The following is a 19,847-nucleotide window of genomic DNA, read 5'->3' on the forward strand; positions in this document are numbered from 1 at the left end:
TGTCTTCTGCGGGAGGGGGCTGCCCATGGGTGCAGCAAGGGGGGAGGAAGGATGGGAGAGGCAGTCGGGAGCCCCACCCCACTGACCAGCTCCCCCAAGACCATCAGTACACACACTCCTGACCCTTCCACCAGGGTGGATTCCCAAGCAAGGCCCCCGGTGCCTCCTGGGACGGGGGAGGCAGGCACCCCCCCGCACCACTCACGTACCCCCCAGTAGACACAGCCTCTGACGGGGTAGTGCTGCCCACACCCACTCCGGCCTTGGTGTTTCCCAGGACCCTGCCTGCTGGCCAGAAGCACAGTGGGTGCTCAGCGGGTGCCCATGAGCAGGCGTGCAGTCCCGCTCCCACAGCCGGCAGAAGACCCAGGAGGCCGGTGTTTGCTTGGCAAAGCGCCTGGGTACCTGTCCCCAGAGCAGGTGTCGTGCCGCCCTCCTGTGGTAGAGAGCATGTCACAGGCATTGAGGGCTAGCGCCTCCTCCCGCCCTCTGGGGCTCTGGAGACAAGGGTCTCCCGCCTCAGGGAGCCTGGGGCCTGCACATGGGACCCCGCTGTGCCCCAGCAGCCCTGGTGTGGTGGCCCCGCAGTGACGCCCAGGCGCAGGCGCACCAGCCCCGAGGCCGCCTGGTGGGTGTGGTGGGGAAGCCTTTCCGCTGACTCATGCTGCAGGGAATTCCCTAATGACTAGGAGTATTTTTACTTCTGGGCTTGTGAGCAGTTTCCCAGGAGAAGCCCAGGAGCTCTTGATAAGGCTGGAACACAAAGGCCCATCCAGGCCATTTCCCTTCCCAGCAGAAGCTGACATTCTGCACCACACCCAGCCAGGCCCGCCACTGGGCTGGCCTCTGCAGGATGCGGCGCCTGGCCGGGTGGCAGCACAGCGGCCGCCGTCCCCAGCTCCCCGACATTGGCAGTGAGGGGGCTGCAGCTGGTGCGTGCAGGCATGGAGCCAATTTTGCGGTTTCCTAACTCACAGTGCGAGCCCCACAGCTGCCCAGCCCTGGCACCCTGGGCACTGCTGTGTGTCTCATAAGCCTTTGGAAGAGCCCCTACCAGAAGCGAGCACCAGCGCCTGCTCCCCTGGGCTGTGGGTCACACCAGATGGGGGACCTGGGACGCCGGCCTCCGAAGCAACCCGTGCACTGTGGGGGCTCCAAGGGCAGGACCTTTATGGGGTGTCTTACATGTCTGCACCCCACCTGTGGGAGCACATCTGTGCAGCCCTCCTGGAGGACAGCGGAGGATGCCGGGTCCCCTCGGATGCCGGGTCCCCTCGTAGCCAGCGTGATGCAGTGGGAGGCCCAGGGGGACCTGAACAGGCAGGCTGAGCAGTAGCCAGGTTTTCTCCCAATTATAGAACCTAAAGCTGTGTTTTGGGGGCCGTAGACATGGGCTTTGTCGTGAGAAATACTAGAAGTTGATCTTGACGGGCGTGAGAGGCTTGGCTACACACAGAGCGACTCTGGTTTCCGCACCCCAGGGAGGTGTGGGGGCAGCTGCGCCCCCTTGTGAAGGTGCCTGAAATCCACCTTTCATCAGCACGTGTGGTCGAGCTACGTACGGGTGCTTCTGTCGCCGAGTCTTGAGCTCATGGGACCCCAGAAGCTGTGCAGTTGCTGGGGCTCCCGGTGCCTCTGAGGGCTGCAGAGTGACGTGTCCCTAGAGGAGGGATGCGCTTTGTCGCCGAGGGGGCGCACTCCTGGAGGCTGGCACGGTCCGGGCGCTGACGCTGCTCCTGTCCACTGTGACTCACATTTCCTCCCTGTCGCCACCCTCCACCCTGGCCTGGCCAGCACTGTGAGGGAGAAAAAGGAGATTTTGTCTAATACATTTATAATTTAGGATTTGTAACACACACACACACACACACTGAAAGCAGAGCATAAGCAAAACCAGTGTATAGTGGCTGTAATTGTGAGTTTGGGGAGCTGACAACACGGGGAGGGGGTGAGGCCTCTGGGAGGCGACATCTTAATTCAAAAAATTCAAAATAACCCCAAAACCAGCGCCTGGCAGCGTGCTGCTGGAGAGGGGCTCAGACTCGGGACGCGTCGGGGAGCCCCCACAGAGCCGTCTGGACCACGGCCCCCGCGGCCCGGCCTGCAGAGCAGTGAACCCTTTCAGGCACCCAGAGCCATTTCGCTTCTTTAAGCGTGCGGGCGCGGCGGGGGAAGGGTCAGAGCGCCCCGTGTTTTGCATTTCTGTATCCTGATGTGGCGAGAAGTAGGCAAGGGAGGGATTTTCTTATTTACCCTGCGGCTGCCCTGAGCGCTGGCTCCTTAGAGTGGCCCTGCTCCCAGGTGGCGGGCTCTGCAGGCTGAGGCCGTTAGGCTGGCGCCCGCGTGTGTGCCCGAGGCAGCAGCTGGTGGCCGCCGGCCGTCCCGGGTCTGAGGGCAGCTCACTTTCTTCGGCGGTCACCCGTGTTTGTCTTGGGCTCACACTCCCTTGAAAAAGTGGGGTGTCCCTCCTGTGACCATGGCCTGAGGACACGGGCCGGGGGTAGCTTCCTGGGCTCCCTGCTACCCGGCTCCTCCTGCCAAGCAGCGGTCTTTGGGTTCACCAGGCCCTCTGCACCCCGGTTTGTGTTTGACTCAGTGTCTCTCATCTGGCTAGACTTCCCACTCGTGTGAGTTAATAACCAGGATGGCCCAGCCAGGAGGGGAGGCGTTGGTCCCGGGTCCTGCCTGGACCAAGGCACATGGTTTTGGGGGCCCAGCCAAGCACACACAGTAACAGAATGTCACCCTTCCTTCCAGACGGTCACCACATCTGGGAGATGGAGGCAAAAACCGACCGTGACCTGTGCAAGCCAGTAAGTACCCACTGACATGCTGTCGGGTGACAGATTGGGTGCCCATGGGGGTGGTTCCTGGGCTGCCAGGTAACAGATTGGGGTGCACGGGGGGTGGAGGGGTCCTCACCTGAGGCACATGGCTGCTTGTTGGTTACAACAAGGAGTAAACAGAAAGAAACAGGAGAAGTTGTAAAACACTTCCTGAAGCAGTGATTTTAGGATGCATGATGGGATAGAGATAGGACAGCAGTGGAGGGGGGACAGTGGATGGGGACAGTGTGGAGACAGCATGTGGGGACTGCACATGAGGACAGTGTTGCTGACCCCTGTGCACCCGGGCCCACCCTGCGCTCACAGGCAGCTCTGTCAGGATGTAAGCCACCCTCCACGCTCTAACCCTTGGCCAGCGGCCTCTCTGAAAGGTGTCAGCTGCAAAGGTTCCCCCGGCCCCCAGGATGAGACCCCTGGTCGCAGGTGGCTCCTCCTCCGTGTGTCGCCACTCTGTGAGGCCTCCGCTCGCAGGATGTGGCTGCCGGGCCTTCACCCGGGCCCGGCCACACAGGCCTGTAGCTGCGGCTGGCTCATGGCCTGAGGTTCCTTCTTTGAACAGTTGCCTATTTTTGTTGTTGTTGTTATTTTGTTACATTAATCTACAATTACATGAAGAACAGTATGTTTACTAGGCTCCCCCCTTTACCAAGTCCCCCCCACACCCCATTACAGTCACTGTCCGTCAGCGTAGTAAGATGCTATAGAGTCACTACTTGTGCACTACTTGCACAGCCCTCCCTGTGCCCCCCCACATTATACATGCTAATCATAAGGCCCCCTTTCTTTTTCCCCGCCCTTATCCCTTCCTTCCCAGAACAGTTGCCTATTTTAAAGGAAGCTTAACAGTTAGTAGTTTTGTTTTAAAAGAAATGCAATAATATGTGTGAATCATACGCTTTAAGTGACGATTTCACCCTTACCTCTTAAATGGGGTTACACTTTTTTCTAATTATAAGAGAATGTTGTTGTAATTATTGTTGAAATGTGGAAAATACAAACACAACAAAGCATAAAAACAGAAACAGCTGGTATAATACCACCACTTCGATGTACCCACTGTCCACATTTGGGGTATTTCTTTGTCTGACAGGTGTGAATGTGCATGTATGTGCATTCACACACATGTACACGGTGTATCATACACATTTTTTAAACAAATTGGGGTTGTGCTGTGTGCGTGGTTTCTGTTCTGTCTTGGGCGTTTGGACTGGATTTTTGTAGGCCAGTCGCATGGGTGCATTGAGTGCCGCCCGGAGCCCTTCTCCCGCCCCTCCTTTCACTGCATTCAAGCCTTCCCACGACGACAGCATCTCGCACATTTGTCTGTTTGGCAGTTGAGGCATATCAGCCTGTGCCCACATCGAAACACGACCCTGCAGTCACTTAGAATTCACACGCACAGGCCTCACGGAGTAGAACCTGCCCCGAGGCTGCAGCGCCCACCTGACACACCTGCCCTGCCCCTCTGGCACGTCACAGGCGCTCCTCACCACCACCCTGCTCCCCACTTGGGTTTCAGATCTCGGCTCAAGCACAACCTCTTCTTTTCGTCTCCTAATTTCTTCTGTAGAGGTTAGACCTCTTCGACTGCTGACTCGGTAGCAGCCCGACATCACCGAGCACGGGCTCTGTGCCATGTGCCAGTCTCACCTACATCGTCTTGCACACACCTGAACCCTCAGGGAACAACCCGAGGGGCTGCTTCTCTTTGTCTTCCCTGGACAAATGGTGAAACTGAGGCCCAGCGGGTATCTGGCAGGGGGAAGCCCACCCTGTCCAGCCTGAGCCCTGCTCCGCCACGGGTGCTGCTGTGGGCGCAGCACCACGTGGGGGTGTGGCAACATGCACGTGAGCTCCCCGCCCCGTCACCTGTGTGCTGTGGGCTCCACACCGGCAGGGTGGTATTTGATAAGGGGACAGCACAGGCAGGGGGAGAAGTGTGCCTATCGTTTCTGCAAATGAGACAAAACCATTAAAACAACAAGAGGAGTGCCTGGAGGAAAAGCGGACGACCCGGAGGCGGCGCCCACACAGGCCCGTGGCCCTGCCGCCCGCAGCCCCCACCACCTGTGCGCTCGGCCCTCCATCTGTAAGCAGAAGAGGCTGGGCCTGAATTCTCTTCAGTTGTTTATTAGAATTTCATTATTAGCACAATTCAATCATTTTGTTAAGTTGGATAAAAAGCTACAGTTTAACAGAGGCACACAGTGGGTTTTTCTTGTACACTGTACATGTCATTGCCCTGTTACAATTCATTACATCGTTGACTGAAATCAGGACAAAAAACTGAAGGGACTTTTTGGTCGTGAAGTTCTGCCCAGCCCCCAGAGGCCAGTGCGGTTCTGCCTCGTCCAGGTGTTGGCACCGGGCAGGGGGTGTCCACCGGCATCGGCTGAGTGCACGCAGTCGGGACTCATAGCCTGTCCCTTCTCCCACGGTGCCCTGCTATGCAACGGCAAACTGTTTATATTTCTGTACTTGAAGGATTACAATTTTTGTGAAAACATTGCTGATTTGTGTTTTAGAATTTGGAAGGTAACACAAGTACCGTAAGACACCCCACTCTGCTCTATCTGCCTTTGCCCAGCACCCCCCAGTCTGCTGAGTGGCCAGCTCCCTGTGTGCTCAGGTTGAGGGGATCTGGGGTCAGTGATGGGGGCTGTGGCCCGTTGTCACAGGGCCTGTCCCCAGAGACATGTCCCCAAGGAAGCATGGGCCTGGGTCTCCACTGCCAGCTTCCTGTGCCGGTTCCACGGCTCCATCCTCACCTCAGCCAACAGGGGGCTTCTTTTCGGGGTTCACAAGGTCACTGATCCTTAGGTTTAGCATGGTCAGCCTTTGGGGGGTCTTCTGGAGCAGCCTTCCTGTCTCTTCTCTGGCACGCAGGCTTCTGCCGGCTGAGGCGGGCATCCCGGGTGGAGCCCTGGCTGGCCTCCCGCACTCACCGCCTCAGGCCCCCTCTCGGCTCAGGTGTGCCGGAAGTCAGCACCCTCTTCCCCAGCCCTCATGTGACTGACGGGCCGGCCTGCACACGTCTGGGGGCGGCTTCGCGAGGCAGCCTGACAGCTAGGCACCGCGCCCTGTCCTGTGTGCTGCATGGTTAGAGCCCTCTTGGTGTGAGCTGCTCTGCGCTCCTGTGGTGCGAAGGTCCCCTGCCGTCTGCTTTCTCCTAGAACTCGCTGGTGGTGGAGATCCCGCCTTTTCGCAACCAGAGAATAACCAGCCCCGTCCAAGTCAGTTTCTACGTCTGCAACGGGAAGAGGAAGAGAAGCCAGTACCAGCACTTCACCTACCTTCCTGCCAACGGTAACGCTCTCTTCCTAACCCTAAGCCCTGACTGTGAGCCAGTGGGGTACTTTTTCTAAAAGATGCAGGAACCAGGAGACGCTGTTGCTGCAAAACTGTATGGTTGCGTTGTACACGATGCTGTGCTGTCACCTGTAAGCAAGACCGTGTCACCGATTTCTCAAGTTCTTAGTGTATTCTCCTTCACTGTGTCGGGGGTGGGGCTGCATCGGGGATCATTACTGACCGCTGTGCTGGCTGCTTGCGAGCGAGTGACAGCCAAAGGGGGAGAAAGCGCTGCTCTTCTGCACCCGGAAGCCGAGGGGTCTTGGTGTGCGCTGGAAGTCTGTAGACGCTGAAGGTGCAAAAGCAGATAGTTGCAGTCACTTCGCAGGTGCCTTTAGAAACCCTTGCTATTGAGCCTCAAGGCCGGTGCCCGGTGTGGCCGTTCACTGATATCAATGAATTCTGTGCTCATGCGCATTATATCCCACACGGTGTTCGTCAGTGAGGAATCGCATCTCCCTGTGCCTCAAGCCTCAGGCCCGAGTACCCTTTTGCTCCTCCAGAAAGTATCCTTGTTCAGATTTCTGTTCACACATTTTGAGGATGGATTCTTATGACTTAAAAAAGATAAGTTTACTTTATCAACTTCTTAGGGTGTTTTCTTAAAGAAAATACCATCGTTTGTTCTGTTCACCCCTAAACCAGCATATGCATGAGCGGCGCTGTGCGCCCCTGAAGGGCTGCAGTCGTCATCCCAGGTTTGACTGTATTTCATGTGAGCTCAGCTGTGCTAACAATCTGTTTATACTGTAGCTTTGCTCTGAGAACTTGAGGGATGTATATGATTTAAGAGGAAAGTTGTACACTAGACATGCATTACAAAAGCAGCCTTGTTATCTTAGTAAAATCATGATTTTTTGAAGGTCCCATTTTTCTCTTAAGGGTAAATCATTTACCGTACGTGAGATCCTAGAAAGCATGGAATATCTGAGTTGCTGTCAAGCACAATGGCTGTTTTCCAGGCAAACATTGGTCGTGCCTTTCAAGCCCTGAATGATAGGATTGTGTCGTAAAACTGCCCCATCAATAGAGTGTACAGCTAGGGCTGCAGAGACAGCGTGCACCTGTCCGCAGCCACGGTGGGAAGCGTGGGGAGTGTGGTTTGTCCACGCGTCCTGTGACCCTTCCAGATGATCGGTGTCTGTATGTACTGTGGGCACTTCGTGAATCCTGTCCATTCCCTCAGTGTAGCTTACGAAGGGAAAACATATTATGTTTATCAGAAAACATAATGATTGTGACTTAATTAAACTTCAAGCATGGTTGACCAAAAATTTAATGTTTTAGAGAAAACTTAGGCCTTATAAAGAAAAGTTGCTTTTCAAAGCAGTTTAGAAACAAGCCCTGACTTTCATGTCTCTGCCACCCACAAATTCACGAGGCATCAAGCCGTCTGCACTCAGCCGCGTTGGGCCGCGGCCTCAGCCTGACCCACACGCCCGGCCTGGAGGTGCGCCCTGGAGCCCCAGCACGTGCTCCTGAGATCACAGGGCGTGAGGGCACCTGACCTGGCCCCGCCTGCACAGGCGATCTGTGCCCAGACCCCCAATCTGCCCCGACTCCCTACATTTGCCCAGATCCCCCACATCGGTCCAGACACCCACAACTGCCTAGAACCTCCAAATCTGCCCAGAACCCCCATCAGCTCAGCTCCCATCTGCCCAGACCCCCATACCACCCAGCCCCCCCAACATCTGCTGAGACCCCTTACATCTGCCAAGACCCCATATATTTACTCAGAATCACCAATATGCCTAGACCCCCTACATCGGCCCAGCTGCACCCCTACATTTGCCCAGATTCCCTACGTCTGCCCAGAACCCCCAAATCTGCTCAGACTCCATATATTTTCCCAGAACCACCAATCTGCCAAGGACTCCTCCATCTGCCCAGACCCCCATCTCCATGCCGTAAACAATATACCCCTGGCCTCTGACCCCAGCTGGCACCCTGCTCCACCCACAGAGCCGTCGTCCGCCTGTCAAGCAGTGACCGTCAGCCTCTCTTTGGGGCCCGTCTGCTGTCATCGCTGCTCTCCTAGGAATTTCCCAGCTCCACTGAGCCGAGGCACCAAGCTGCCTGCCCCAGAGGCGCCTAGCCCTGGTGTCCTGGGGTGGCATGTCCTGGGCAGGGGTTGCGATCTGGCCCCAGGCCCCAGACTGTGAGCTCCCAGAGAGCAGGGACCACGGCCAGCGTCTGACCCCATGTTGCATCAAGCCTTCCTCTGTGGTTTCGAACATGAATAAATGAAAGTGAAAAACCAGAAGGCACGCCCCCGGTCTTGGTCTGGTGTCTGCCCGCCACCTCCTCTGCCTTCCCCAGCTTTGGGGCCGAGGGTCAGTAGGCTGCAGCCGCGAGCAGGTGCTCAGTGCCAGTGCACTCTGTTGGGGGGCTGCCTGGGGAGGCTCCGCTCCACGCTTCATTGCCAGGCACCCCCAGGGTAGACGATGGGGCCAGCAAGCCTTCCTGTGTGTGACCAGGGCAGCCTGCCATGCGTTATTCCCAGCCCGGGTGGTGAGGCTGGCCTCGCTGCCCCAGGGGTGCAGACCGTGGGCTCCAGCGGGCCAACAGCCCAGTACTCGGGGCCCTGCTCCAATCTGCCAGGGCAGTGCCTTGATGGGTCACAAAGCATGCCGTTGAGACACACAAAACAGTGGAGATGTGTTTATACCCTGCCCATTCTCATGTACAGATAGGTAAAATCAAGTCCCATTTGGGTTTTCCTTCGAAACCGGGTGTGAGCCAAGGTGGGAATGGCACTTCTCACCAGGCGCGTTTCTGTCACAGACACGTGGCCCCGGGAGGCCCACACCCCAGGACGGCCATGTCACGCAGACCCTCACGTGGGGTGGGGCGCCTACCACCCTGGGACAGGCCCCGGGGCCCTTCGGGTTGGGAGTGAGAGGCCTGAGACAGCCCACCCGCCAACGGGCTGCTGGTCCACCCCAGGAAGGGCGGTTGGCCTGACGTCCCCCCACCCAGCCGCTTATTCAGTGGAGAAAGTTTCCACTTGATGGTGAGTGCGCCGCACACCGGAAATTCCCCACACGCAGCCCCTCCTACATCCCCTGGATGGCAGCCCAGGGCAGGGCGGTGAGCAGGCCAGCTCTGTCCTGCAAGAACACACGTGTCTGCAGCCAGAGCGCTTAGGTTCCCCACGTGTCGCTGTTTACTGTGCCCGAATGCAGCCCTCTGGGAGCACAGCCTCCTGCCTTCCAGCCGTCGGGAGCAGAGGGTGCTGGTGCCTCTCAGGAGTCAGACGCTTTGCCGGGACAGCTACAGTCCTGGGAGGCTGTTCCCACACTGCAGCTCAGATCAGAGGTAGAAAAGGGCCTGAGCTGTGGGGGGCGGCTGCCCGGGTTTGGGGGCTCACATGCCAGGAAGCTGCCCTGGTGCCCAGAACACGCAGGAGGGCTGTGCACTCAGAAGGGGAGAGAACTTCTAGGTCATGCTATCAAAATTGCATCCCCAGGCGATGTCTTGAAACAAGAGAGCCCGTCTCTTCACCTGAGATGTTTTTAGTCAGTTTCCCAGAAATGCTGGTGGTGGGGCCTGTGTCCCCGCTGCCCAGGCCACGGAGGAAGGGTCCTGGAGCTTCAGCAGGGTCGGCGGAGGCATGCAGCCCCCAGCCGTTGTCAGGGGTCCCTTGAGGACCAGAGCCCCCTGCCCGGGGCCCCGTGTGTCCTTCGCAGTCCTGGGGAAGTCACATAGGGGCGACAGCTCAGCTTGCAGCAGCCTCTCGGATGAAACCAGCTTTGGTTGGCGGGAAGGAACGCGCATCATCCACTGGAAGGGGTCACCGGCTGGGTGCCCAAGATGGCTGCAGGCTAGAGGTCAGCTGTCTGCAGAAGGAGCTTCACGGAGAGGAGCCGACCGCCATCTGCCGTGGCCAGATGACAGCCCACGACTGGAAGGCTGCAACACTGGGTCTGTGGCCAGACTGGCTACACGCCACCACCTGCAGAGGCGGGAAGCAGTGTGGCCGCTGTTCACATTAAGCCCACAAATGGGCAGCTGGCCAGACCAGTGTGAGAGCAGGTGCGGCCAGAGCAGAGGGGTCAGCGTGGGCTCCTGACAGCAGCAGGGAGTGGCCGCCACCCCCTGACAAGCAGCTCCGAGCATCTGCAGGCACCAGGCTCGCCATGGCTGGGTGGCCTTGGTCCGACCCGGCAGCAGGGGGCTTGCGGGCAGGCTGTCCAGCCCCCTGGGCCCACCTTCACCACGAACGTCCAGTTTGCCTGTCGGGCTCTCTGGCTTACAGCTCTTCAGAGCCTGCTGGGCTTAAATTCAGTCCCAAAGTAGGCAGACACAGTGTGATGGGGCGACCGGTCTCTCCAGGGGCCTCCCCTGCCTCTGGGCCCCCACCCAGCTGCCTGTGGCCCCTTGGCCAGGTGGGTGGCCTCGTCTGGGCATCAGCTGCAGTGTCCCACCTCCCAGGGACAGCAGCGAGCCCAGGTCGGGCAGAGTGTGCTGTGGCCACAGGTCCTGGGGACACCGTTCCCGTGCTGCGGCCTTATATTCTCCTTACCTGGGTTGCGCGGGCGCACGAGCGTGGGCCTCCAGCCCTCTGCCCTGGCAGGGCCAGTGGTGCGTGCCAAGGCGGAGCCAAGCCACTGTGCCCACCTGTTCCCCGGCCAGTGCTGAAGCCCCGTGGGCTGAGGCCTGAGCCGCTCCTCACTGCAGGTCACCTGCCAGCTTCAAACCGAGAAGAGCGTGCAGATGTGCCCGACCCCGACCGCGGAGGTTAGGACATGCCAGGTGCCCAGGCCACCACCCTGAACCTCTCTCTCTCAGGCGCAGTGCAGCCGAGTGCTAGTATGGCAGGAGGAGGCTGTGGGCATTCTGGGATGCCCTTCCCGAGTTGGCTCAGCCGTGTGGCCGCGTGGCAGGAGGAGCGTGTCGGCAGTGGGGGTGCCCGTGCGTGGCTGTGAGCACCAGCCTCCTGCAGGATGCACTGACATCCCCCCTCATGAGGCCCTCCCAACCCGAGGGAGGCTGCTTCGTCACATTCCTGCTTTTACTGGCTCTGTCTTGCTGTTCTGGCCAGAGAACAAGGGAGAACATCTGTCCACATCTGGAGCTGCAGTGACGGAGATGCTGTGAATCAGCTGCCCGCATGCGGCAGGGTGCTGGGTCCCACTGGCCACGGGAGCTGGGCTGCCCAGGCAGTCTGCAGGTGCTGGGGTATGGTAGGAATCTGGGCAGGGTTTGGGAGCTGTGCCTGTGGCTTGCGAGGGCTGGCTTCCCAAACAGGTGCCCTGTCAGCTTCTGTGGCACCGGGTCTGAACACGGTGTCGTCCGGCATTCACGGCCTCTGCCGCGGGAGTGCGAGTCTATCTGCCCTGGCCTTCCATCAGGTGTGCGCTTTGCTCCAGTGATGTCAGAAGAGCTCAGACTGAAGGGGAGCCTGGGAGGCACTTGCTCTGAGACCCACCCAGCAGTGACCCCACGCACAACCAGACCAGGGCACTCACCTGAGCTCCTGGCCACAGACCACGTGGGATGGGCGTGGGAAGAGATGAGACGAGGGATGGGGCTCAGGTCTGGATGGTGGGGACAGAGTGTGGCCAGGCCAGAGATGGGGCTGTGACAGCTCGGGACCAGGGGAAGCCAACCCATCAGCTCCTGTGAGTCCCCACGGGGACCGAGGCCACGGGCTACCAAGGAGAAAAGGAGATGTGTCAGGAGTGGGGCGCACATGCAGAAGAGCGGGCAGGCCCAGGCGGCACTCAGTGGGCCGGTGTGGTCCTCATGGCTCCTGGTGGCTGAGGCCCCAGTCGTGAGCACAGCTGTTGGGAAGCAAACGGCATTGGCTACCGGGTGAGAGCATGGATGCGGTGTTGGTTCAGCATGTGTGGTCTGTTCTGACCTGAGATGCCCATGAGCCAGCACCGGGGACAGCAGCCCCCCGAGCCAAATGGGCAGGCCGGGGCTGTGTGGCCAAAGCCACAGGGCTGGTGCAGACGTGGTGCCACTCACTCCTCAACCATCTGTACTGGATCTGCCCCATGGGTTGGGCCAGGCCCCCACCTGTCCCAGCACAGGGCCACAGTCGGGTTCCCCCTGTCCCAGCATGGGGCGGGTCCCCTCCTGTCCTGGCATGGGGCCACGGTCAGGTTCCCCCTCCCAGCACAGGGCCACAGGTCGGGTTCCCCTCCCAGCACGGGGCCCACGGTTCGGGTCAGGCCCCTCCTGCATCCATTCACCCTGACCAGCTGCAGGATTGCACTTGACTCTGGGGAAGGGATGTGCCCTTGTCTCTCAGACAGCAGTTCAGATGGTCCCACTTACCACTTTTCCTTTCTCATTATTTAAAAAAAGCCATGCCCTGCAGTTATCTCTGCTGGGCCTTTACAGTGATGGCAAAGCTGGGGCTTTAGTGTCACACATGAGCAGGAGACAGTCTGGTCTTTGTTTTCTAGGGTTTAGAACAAAACGTCTTTCATCCAGGCCTGTGGAAGGTGCCTGGGAAGCAGTGTGCACGGAGGCAGGTCCCCTAGACACTTGTGCATACAAAAGAAGGGAGTGATCTGGGACCAACTTCCCTGTTACATCCCCTGGTCTGTCCCAACCTGGTGACTCAATGTGGCTGCACATGCAGAAAGGGGCCCCACCAGGCCATGGCACAGAGCGGCACTGCCAGGCCTCGAGCAGCTGCACCATCCAGTGCCAGAGGTTGACGTTCGAGATCAGGGCGCCGGACTGGAGTCTCGGGAGGAATCTTCTCTGGCTGCAGACACTTGCTTTGCGCTGTCCCCACACAATGGATAGAGAGGGAGGGCCCCCTCTGAGACCACAGCCCCATCGACCAGGCCCCGGAGGGTCTCGCCAGTGTGACCTTAATTACCTACTAAGGCCCCATCTCCACCACACAGTCTCGCTGGAGTCAGGGCTTCAGCCCAAGTTTGGGGGCACAGTTCCGTCAGGAGCAGTACCCCTGGCTTGTCCAGCTCTGACCCTTCCAGCAGGGTCCATGTCCCCACTCCACACTGACACCCACCTGTCCTGTCCACCTTCTGGGAAGGTGTTCTCTGTCCTTGCGCAGGGGGACTGGACCCAGGAGCACATGGACAGGAAGCCCTGGGGTGACAGGCTGGGTGGGCATCTCACCCTGAGCAAGGGTGGGCATTCGCCCTCCCATTCTCTGACATGCCCATGGTCCCCCTGTGCACAGGAGGAATGAGTCTGCATGCTCAGGAAGGTGCATTTAAAAGAAAATAGATGAAAATGCCTGAGTGTTTATACCGTGGCCTCGGAGTCGGCGGGCACTTCCGGTGTCTAGTCATCAGTTGGAATCTGGGTGCAGTGCAGAGTCCTACCCGGGCAACAAACAGCAGGGAACCTGAGCCCCAGGAACACAGTTTAGCATTCCATGTTTATTTAACGTGCCCCATAGTTTTCGGAAGAGAACAGTTGCATTCGTGATGCACTGGTACTCAGTGGACCCCAGAGTCCCCGGGTTAGAGGTCAGCCCAAACTGCATCTCAGAATTGAATGACTTGGCCGTGCCCCTCAGTACGAGGATGAGATCGCCTCAGCCATGCAGGACACGGAGAAGCCATGGGAGGGTGGATGGTGAGAGACAGCAGTGGCGTCTACCTGTCTGCTTTGGGAGGATGGTTGTGGACATTCACGGAACACACAGAAATGGTGCCTGGGCACCAGCCCACAGGCCCTGGGAAGGCCAACGCCCCCGCCCATGGGCTCTGGCCACCCAGCTGAGTGGATCTCGGGCCCGGGGTCCTGAGGGCCTCGGTCGGGGTCCTCATCCTGTTACGGGCCCAGCTGGGTCACCGTCTGCCAAGTTGTCCTCTGTTCAGCCACTCGCGGCCGCTTGCATGTGACACAGACTCCCCGGGGTCGGCTGTTGGCCCGCGGCCAGGACATCCCAGGCCCTGGAGCTTGGCTGGGTGTGCGCCCACTCGATTCAGGGACGTGCTGGCAAAGTTTCCGTGGGCGTGTTAACGGGGAGCCATCTGACCCCAGTGCCCCGAGACTGCAGACCAGGCTCCTGTCTGCCTCCTGGTCGCTTGTGAGACGCCACCCAGACCAGGGAGCCCAGGCGCCCGGCGGGCACTGGCTGTGGGGATGTGGGAAGGTAGCTGACGCTGCCCCAGCCCCTCCCGACCTAGCAGGGCGAGAGGCTCCAGGGGGTCTCTGCTCCCAGAACAGAAGCCGTCTGGGCTTGGCCCACCCCCCGCGAGCTGCTCGGGGTAGGTGCCCCTTTGCCAGACCCCGGGTTTCCAGGCAAGGCCAGAAATGTTTTGAAGGCTCTTTGGCTTAGAGAGCTGTTGCAGGGGCTGTGGGCTGGGGGGTTCTTGGGGAGAGGCTGCCCCCCTCTCATGCTGTGCACCTGCAGCCATGCCAGGGCCGTGCAGGGCAGCTGAGGCCTCACAGACCCCACACACCGCCTCCAGGTGGCAGTCCCCACGCCATGTGAAGCCCCTCCCGCGGGAACTCGCTGCCTGGCCTTGACAGCGGCCCCGTCTTGCGCGGTGTTGCTCCCTGTGGCAAACACAGACCATAACCTCATCAGGGATGTGCTTTCTGGGTGCTGTGGTGCGGCCTCCTGTCACTGCACCTCCTGCCCAGACCAGCGTGGTGATGGCAGGGAAGATGGCCGCGTGTGACGTCACACCGAGCGTCAGGCCTGAGGAAACCGCCCTCCACATGGGCACAGCTGTTTTGACGCCGAGAGGCTGGGCGCCCCAGCCCAGGCCATGCAAGCCGCGCCATGCTCTTTCCTGGCTAGGAGGACACGGGAGAGCCTCGTGGTGGCACCGACCCACAGAGGGTGCCCATCTCCTTGGAAGCCCACAGGAGAAGCGCCGTCTGGATGTGGGCACGCGGCCATGTGTGCGGGCCTCTCGGCCGCCAGAGGGGCCCCGGGAGCGGCAGGCGCGGGGTCTCGGTTTTCAGGGTGGCCTTGGTTTCTCCGACTTACCACAGCTCCTAGGGGCCCAGCTGCTCCCAGCCTCGCTCTTCACCTGCGTTCAGAGTGTGTTTGCTGGCCGCCCACCCTGTGCAGAACCATTAGGGCCTCTCCCTGCTATCACTTCTCAGCCACCTTGTGTCCTGCGTAGCCCCCGGAGCAGACAGGGTGGGGAGCACCGAGTTCACTCCTGGTGGGAGCCGTCAGGATGTCCCGCAAGGGCCTGGAAGACAGGGAAGGAAGCAGGCCGCCTCGGGGGTGCGAGGCTGCTGCCCCTGGACACACAGGGAGTGACGCCTGAGCAGAGAGGCCCAGCCGGGACCAGGCCTGGCCCGGCTCCCCCATGTGGCAGGGCGGTGGGCCCGACCCTTGGGAGGCAAGCTGCTCGGGGCCCTCAAGGCATTTTGCCAAGGCCTTGCCAGGAGTGCAGGGGGCCAGGTGGTCACCAGTGGCAGACACTGGCCCAGCAGCTCTCGCGTGCCCTCGGAGGCACCCAGCTCGGCCTCCCTGGGTTGCCGGCTCTGCCAGCCCTGCTCGTGCTGCACCGTCCCTGCGTGCCAGGTAAACCACACTCGCTGGTGTGGCGGCCGGCTGCATTTGGGGTTTGCATCTAAATGCTGCAGAGCGCACGGCCCTGGGGTTTTGGGGAACTCAGGGGACACTTTATGAAGGAGGCACGTCAGCCTTGGGCCTGGCTGGAAGCCCAGTGCATGGAGAGAGAATCCCAGCAGGGTTTTAATTCGACCTGCCTGGCACACACACACTCCTTAAGATCATGAACTCTGAGAATTCCAGAAGTTAGAATTTAACCTCTGCTGTTCTAGATGCCAGCCTTTTACAGTAGTGTTTTTACACCGGGTCACAGCTCTTTCGGCTGTTTGCTGTCACAGCTGCATGCCCACGGTGGTGACGCCTGTCTGCCCTGAGGGTGGGGGCTCTGTGGGGCCACTCCGTCCCATCTGTCACTTCTGGACATAGGCTGAGGTGACTCTGCACGGGTGTCTGGTTGGAGCCCGGCCCGCGGAGCCATCCACACCGGAGGCTCCCAGTGGCAGGGAAGAGTTCTTCCAGCCCACAGTCTGCGCTCGGGGTGGACTCCGGCGTGAAGCTCGCTTGCAGCTCTGCTTTGCATTAAACATGAGGACGTTCATCTTGATCCTGGCAGCCCCAGCGTCCAGCTTCAGCCCGTCTGTGCACGTGGAACTTGAGGCTGGGGAGGCTGCACCACAGGAGCGTGGACCCAGCAGCGGCCTCTCAGGGGGGCTGCCAGTCTGGGTAGGGGCTCGCCGGCAGGAACGCCGTTCTGACTCTATGGCAGCCACGTGAAGAGGTGTGGGTGTGACCAGGAGGGTCTGGCAAGCACTTAGGGCCGTGCTGGCCCCTCCAAAGCAGCGTGGGGCCCCTGCTGCTCTCAGCAGTCGCTCTCAGGCACCCCGACCTTCACGATGTCTCTGCAGTGGGCGTAAGAGGCATGGAGGCAGTGAGAAAGTGGGGCCCAGGAAGCGAACAGCAGCCGCTGGGGGTGCTGGGCCGCGGCCCAGAGAGACCCCCAGGTCCCCTCCGTGCTTTCTCCTGGAGCCTCTCTGCAGAGGCTGCGGCTCTGGCACCTGGTCTGGCCCGGGGCCTGGCGGAGGGTCAGAAGGGACCCCCGGCCCTGTCTGCACTCCGCTTCCCAGCTGCTCTGTGCATATCAGCTCTTCAGAGCGGTGGACTGGGGGTGGCCTGGAGGTGGGCGGGCGCTGCTTTTGTTCCCATGCGGTGCCTCCGCGGGGAGCCAGGCCTTCCTGCTGCAGGAGAGTGTGCCTTCTCCTGATGGCTACGGGCTCTCTGCAGTGCAGACGGTCCCACGCCTCCCTACTGGCATCCGGCTGCGTGTGTGCTCACCGAGCACGTGGACATGCATCCGTTAGGGCGTCAGTAGCAGGACAAAAGTGGTAGCACATCCACGGTGAAGTTCTTGCTTTGATTCCTACACACCCAGGGCCCTGGTCCAGAGCTCCACTGCAGTGCGCAGATGCATGTTTATAGCCCGTCGGAGCTGGGGCGCAGGCCAACGAAAACAGCGCTCAGCACCGGAACCAGCCGCAGCTTTCTGGGGCCCGTGACTCACACCCTTCCCTTAACTGGGTGGGAGAACCAGGTGGGAGGCTCCCAGGGACTCAGTCTGAAAAGACGCTGTTTGTTTTCAGAGGGCGTCCTAGCCACAGGCTGTCCTCCGTCGCGCCCATGGGCAGCTTGTGTTTATCTCACTTCGTTTCCTCCTCGCAGTTCCAATCATAAAGACGGAGCCCACAGATGAGTTTGAACCTGCCCTGACCTGTGGACCGGCCAGCCAGGGCCTCAGCCCACTCGTGAAGCCACGCTACAGCCAGCAGCTGGCCGTGCCACCTGCCCCGGGCTCCTGCCTGGTGGCCGGCTTCCCACCCTGTCCACAGAGAAGCACCGTGATGTCCCCACTGCCCTGTGCCAGCCCGGAGCTCCACGACCTCTCCTCTGCTGCCTACAGCAAGGACCTGGCCAGCCCAGGCTGTGGCCACCTCGGACTTCAGCGGCCAACCGGAGGGATCCTCACAGCTCAGGAGGCGCCGAGACCTGTGGGCGTGCACCCTGGCTCCCCCCAGCAGCCGCCCCCTGCCCTTCTGCAGCCACAGGTGAGTCCCCAGCCGAGCAGCAGTGTGGGCCGCCGGCCGGCGCTCTCTCCCGACAGCCCCCCTCCAACACCACCTGGTGCCCAGGAGCTGACCTGCTTGCAGTCTTGCAGCCCGGCCCGTCCGTCCGTGCTGGGCCGCCCGCAGCAGCAAGTGCCGGAGGTCTCAAGGAGCGAGTCTGCAGCTGCCCGGCCACTGCCGCTGCCCGAGGTGCGTGAGGACAGTACTCATAGCCTGGCCCCCATGCCCGTAATGGTCAAGCGAGAGCCTCAAGACTTGGACCAGCTGTACCTGGACGACGGTAAGTGCCCGCACCTCGTCTGTGCTCACCTGGCCCGTGTGCACGAGTGTGTTGAGGAGGGGGTGCCCTGTTGTGCACATCCGTGCGGGAGGCCCTTCCTGCTGCTGCGGGTGGGCGGCATCGGCCACCAGCCAGCTGCAGGCCGCATAGCGTCGTCCCATCCCTTCAGCCGGATGCCGGCGGCCGCAGACCTCAGGGAACACTGCGGGCAGTTCCCGCTGAACCTTGGGATGCCTCCGTTTGCTGGGCAGCAGCAGCTGGTACCGTGGTAGGCCCCACTGGTGGGCCGCCCCAAGTGGGACTTGGGGCCACACTTTCTGTTTCTTAGCGTCAAAGAGCTTCTGTATTTGAGCAGTTTTGAGATGACAGCTTGTATGAGTGGCTGTGTAAAAATAGGTCAGCATCAAGGCGTGGTCAGGAGCCTGGTGCGAGGACCACAGGAACAGGCGGCCCCACGCGGGGGCTGGAATCCCAGCATGCGGGCTCTCAGCAGAAACGCTGCCGAATGGGGACGCCGGGGCTGTTTGGCCCAAGGAAAGGCCATGGAGACATCCCGTCTCTCTGCGGCGTGCAGTGTGTCCGTGCGGGTAGCTCCTGTGGACAGAGGTTCTCTTCCTCCCACTGAGAGGGGTCAGGGTATGTGTGCCCACCGGACGCCTCTGCCCAGGAGTTGGCTGCGGAATGCAAAGGGCGTCATCTGGTGGAGGCCCCACCCCCCACAGGAGAGCAGGTCGAGGGCCTGCCGCTCTGTCTGGGAGGCTGAAGGGCACCAAGTCCACAGGCGCTTAGAATTTCAGCCCAGGCCTAGCTCCCCTACAGTCGTGCGGTGGCGGAAGCACAGCCCAGATGCCACCAGCTTCTGGGAGGGCCTGGGGCGTGGTTCCCTAGAGCCAAGAACCCACTCTGGGAGGGGTGATGGTAACTGCGGCCAGCCCCGCAGTCAGCCCTGAGTTGGGCCTTCCCAGTTCTGAGGGAACTCCGTGTAGGCGCCAACGGGAGCCCCGTGGGTGGGGGCGGTGCGAGGGGTCCCAGGTGTCACTTGGAGGGCGGGGCCACAACGCCCAGCGCATCTGTAAAGCTGGGACCGTGGGAGCCAGTGCCAGCCTCCAGCCCCTGCCAGCCTCCATTTCACATGCTATGTGGTTGAGGTTTTTGAAAATTAACTTGTCAGACGAGGATGTCAAAACCGCTCATTCTGTGTGGAGGAAGGTTCTGGAGACTGTGTGTCGCTTGGTGAGCGGGGAATGCGGTCTGGCCCGGCGGGCACGTGGCAGCAGGCGTTGGGGGAGGGCTCCAGGCCCAGGGGGTCCCCGTAGCTGGGCAGCCCCTGACTGTCAGGCTCGTGGCCTCGGTTTTGGTCTCTCAGCCCGGTTGTTCCCCAGCTTTTGTGTGTATTTTGTTTACCATCATTACGTCTTAGGAGGTGGGGAGCACCTGGGAAGCCTGGCCAGGTGCAGGTCGCCCGCCTAGGCAGCAGGCAGCCGCGTGTGTGGGGAGGGCCTGGCTGGGACGTGGGGACTCACAGGTGCCTTTCCTGTAGGCCAGCTTCGGAGTTGGCAGCCTTTCCCAGGGAGGTGCATGGGAGAAAAGATGGAAACGACAGATGAAGTCAGAAATTAGATGCCATTAGTTTCCAGTGACCTTGACACGAACACACACACACTTTGTCAGTCTGCACAATGGGGAGAAGGGCGGGGGTCACACCCTGGGCTCCCCTGGTCTGGGGATCTGGATGCTGGACTGCAGGGCGCTCCGTGGAAGCTGTGGGC

At 60.4% G+C, this 19,847-nt stretch overlaps 1 protein-coding gene across 11 annotated transcripts in view; it reads left to right on the forward strand.

Annotated features, from left to right (window-relative positions):
• NFATC1 (nuclear factor of activated T cells 1) overlaps positions 1-19,847 on the forward strand; it is a 170,056-nt gene that overhangs the window by 51,983 nt on the left and 98,226 nt on the right. For 7 of the 11 annotated variants that reach the window (XM_073213264.1, XM_037007418.2, XM_037007419.2 and 4 more), the window contains exons 7-9: positions 2,758-2,813; positions 6,020-6,152; positions 17,398-18,078. In XM_073213264.1, the coding sequence (XP_073069365.1) occupies positions 2,758-2,813; positions 6,020-6,152; positions 17,398-18,078 (870 nt within the window). Of the gene's footprint in view, positions 1-2,757; positions 2,814-6,019; positions 6,153-8,053; positions 8,464-17,397; positions 18,079-19,847 lie in introns of those variants that run through there. The other 4 variants (XM_073213265.1, XM_037007425.2, XM_037007426.2 and 1 more) reach the window with 4 other exon arrangements.

Source organism: Manis javanica, chromosome 9 (genome assembly GCF_040802235.1).
Source record: "Manis javanica isolate MJ-LG chromosome 9, MJ_LKY, whole genome shotgun sequence".
NCBI classification, from domain to species: domain Eukaryota; kingdom Metazoa; phylum Chordata; class Mammalia; order Pholidota; family Manidae; genus Manis; species Manis javanica.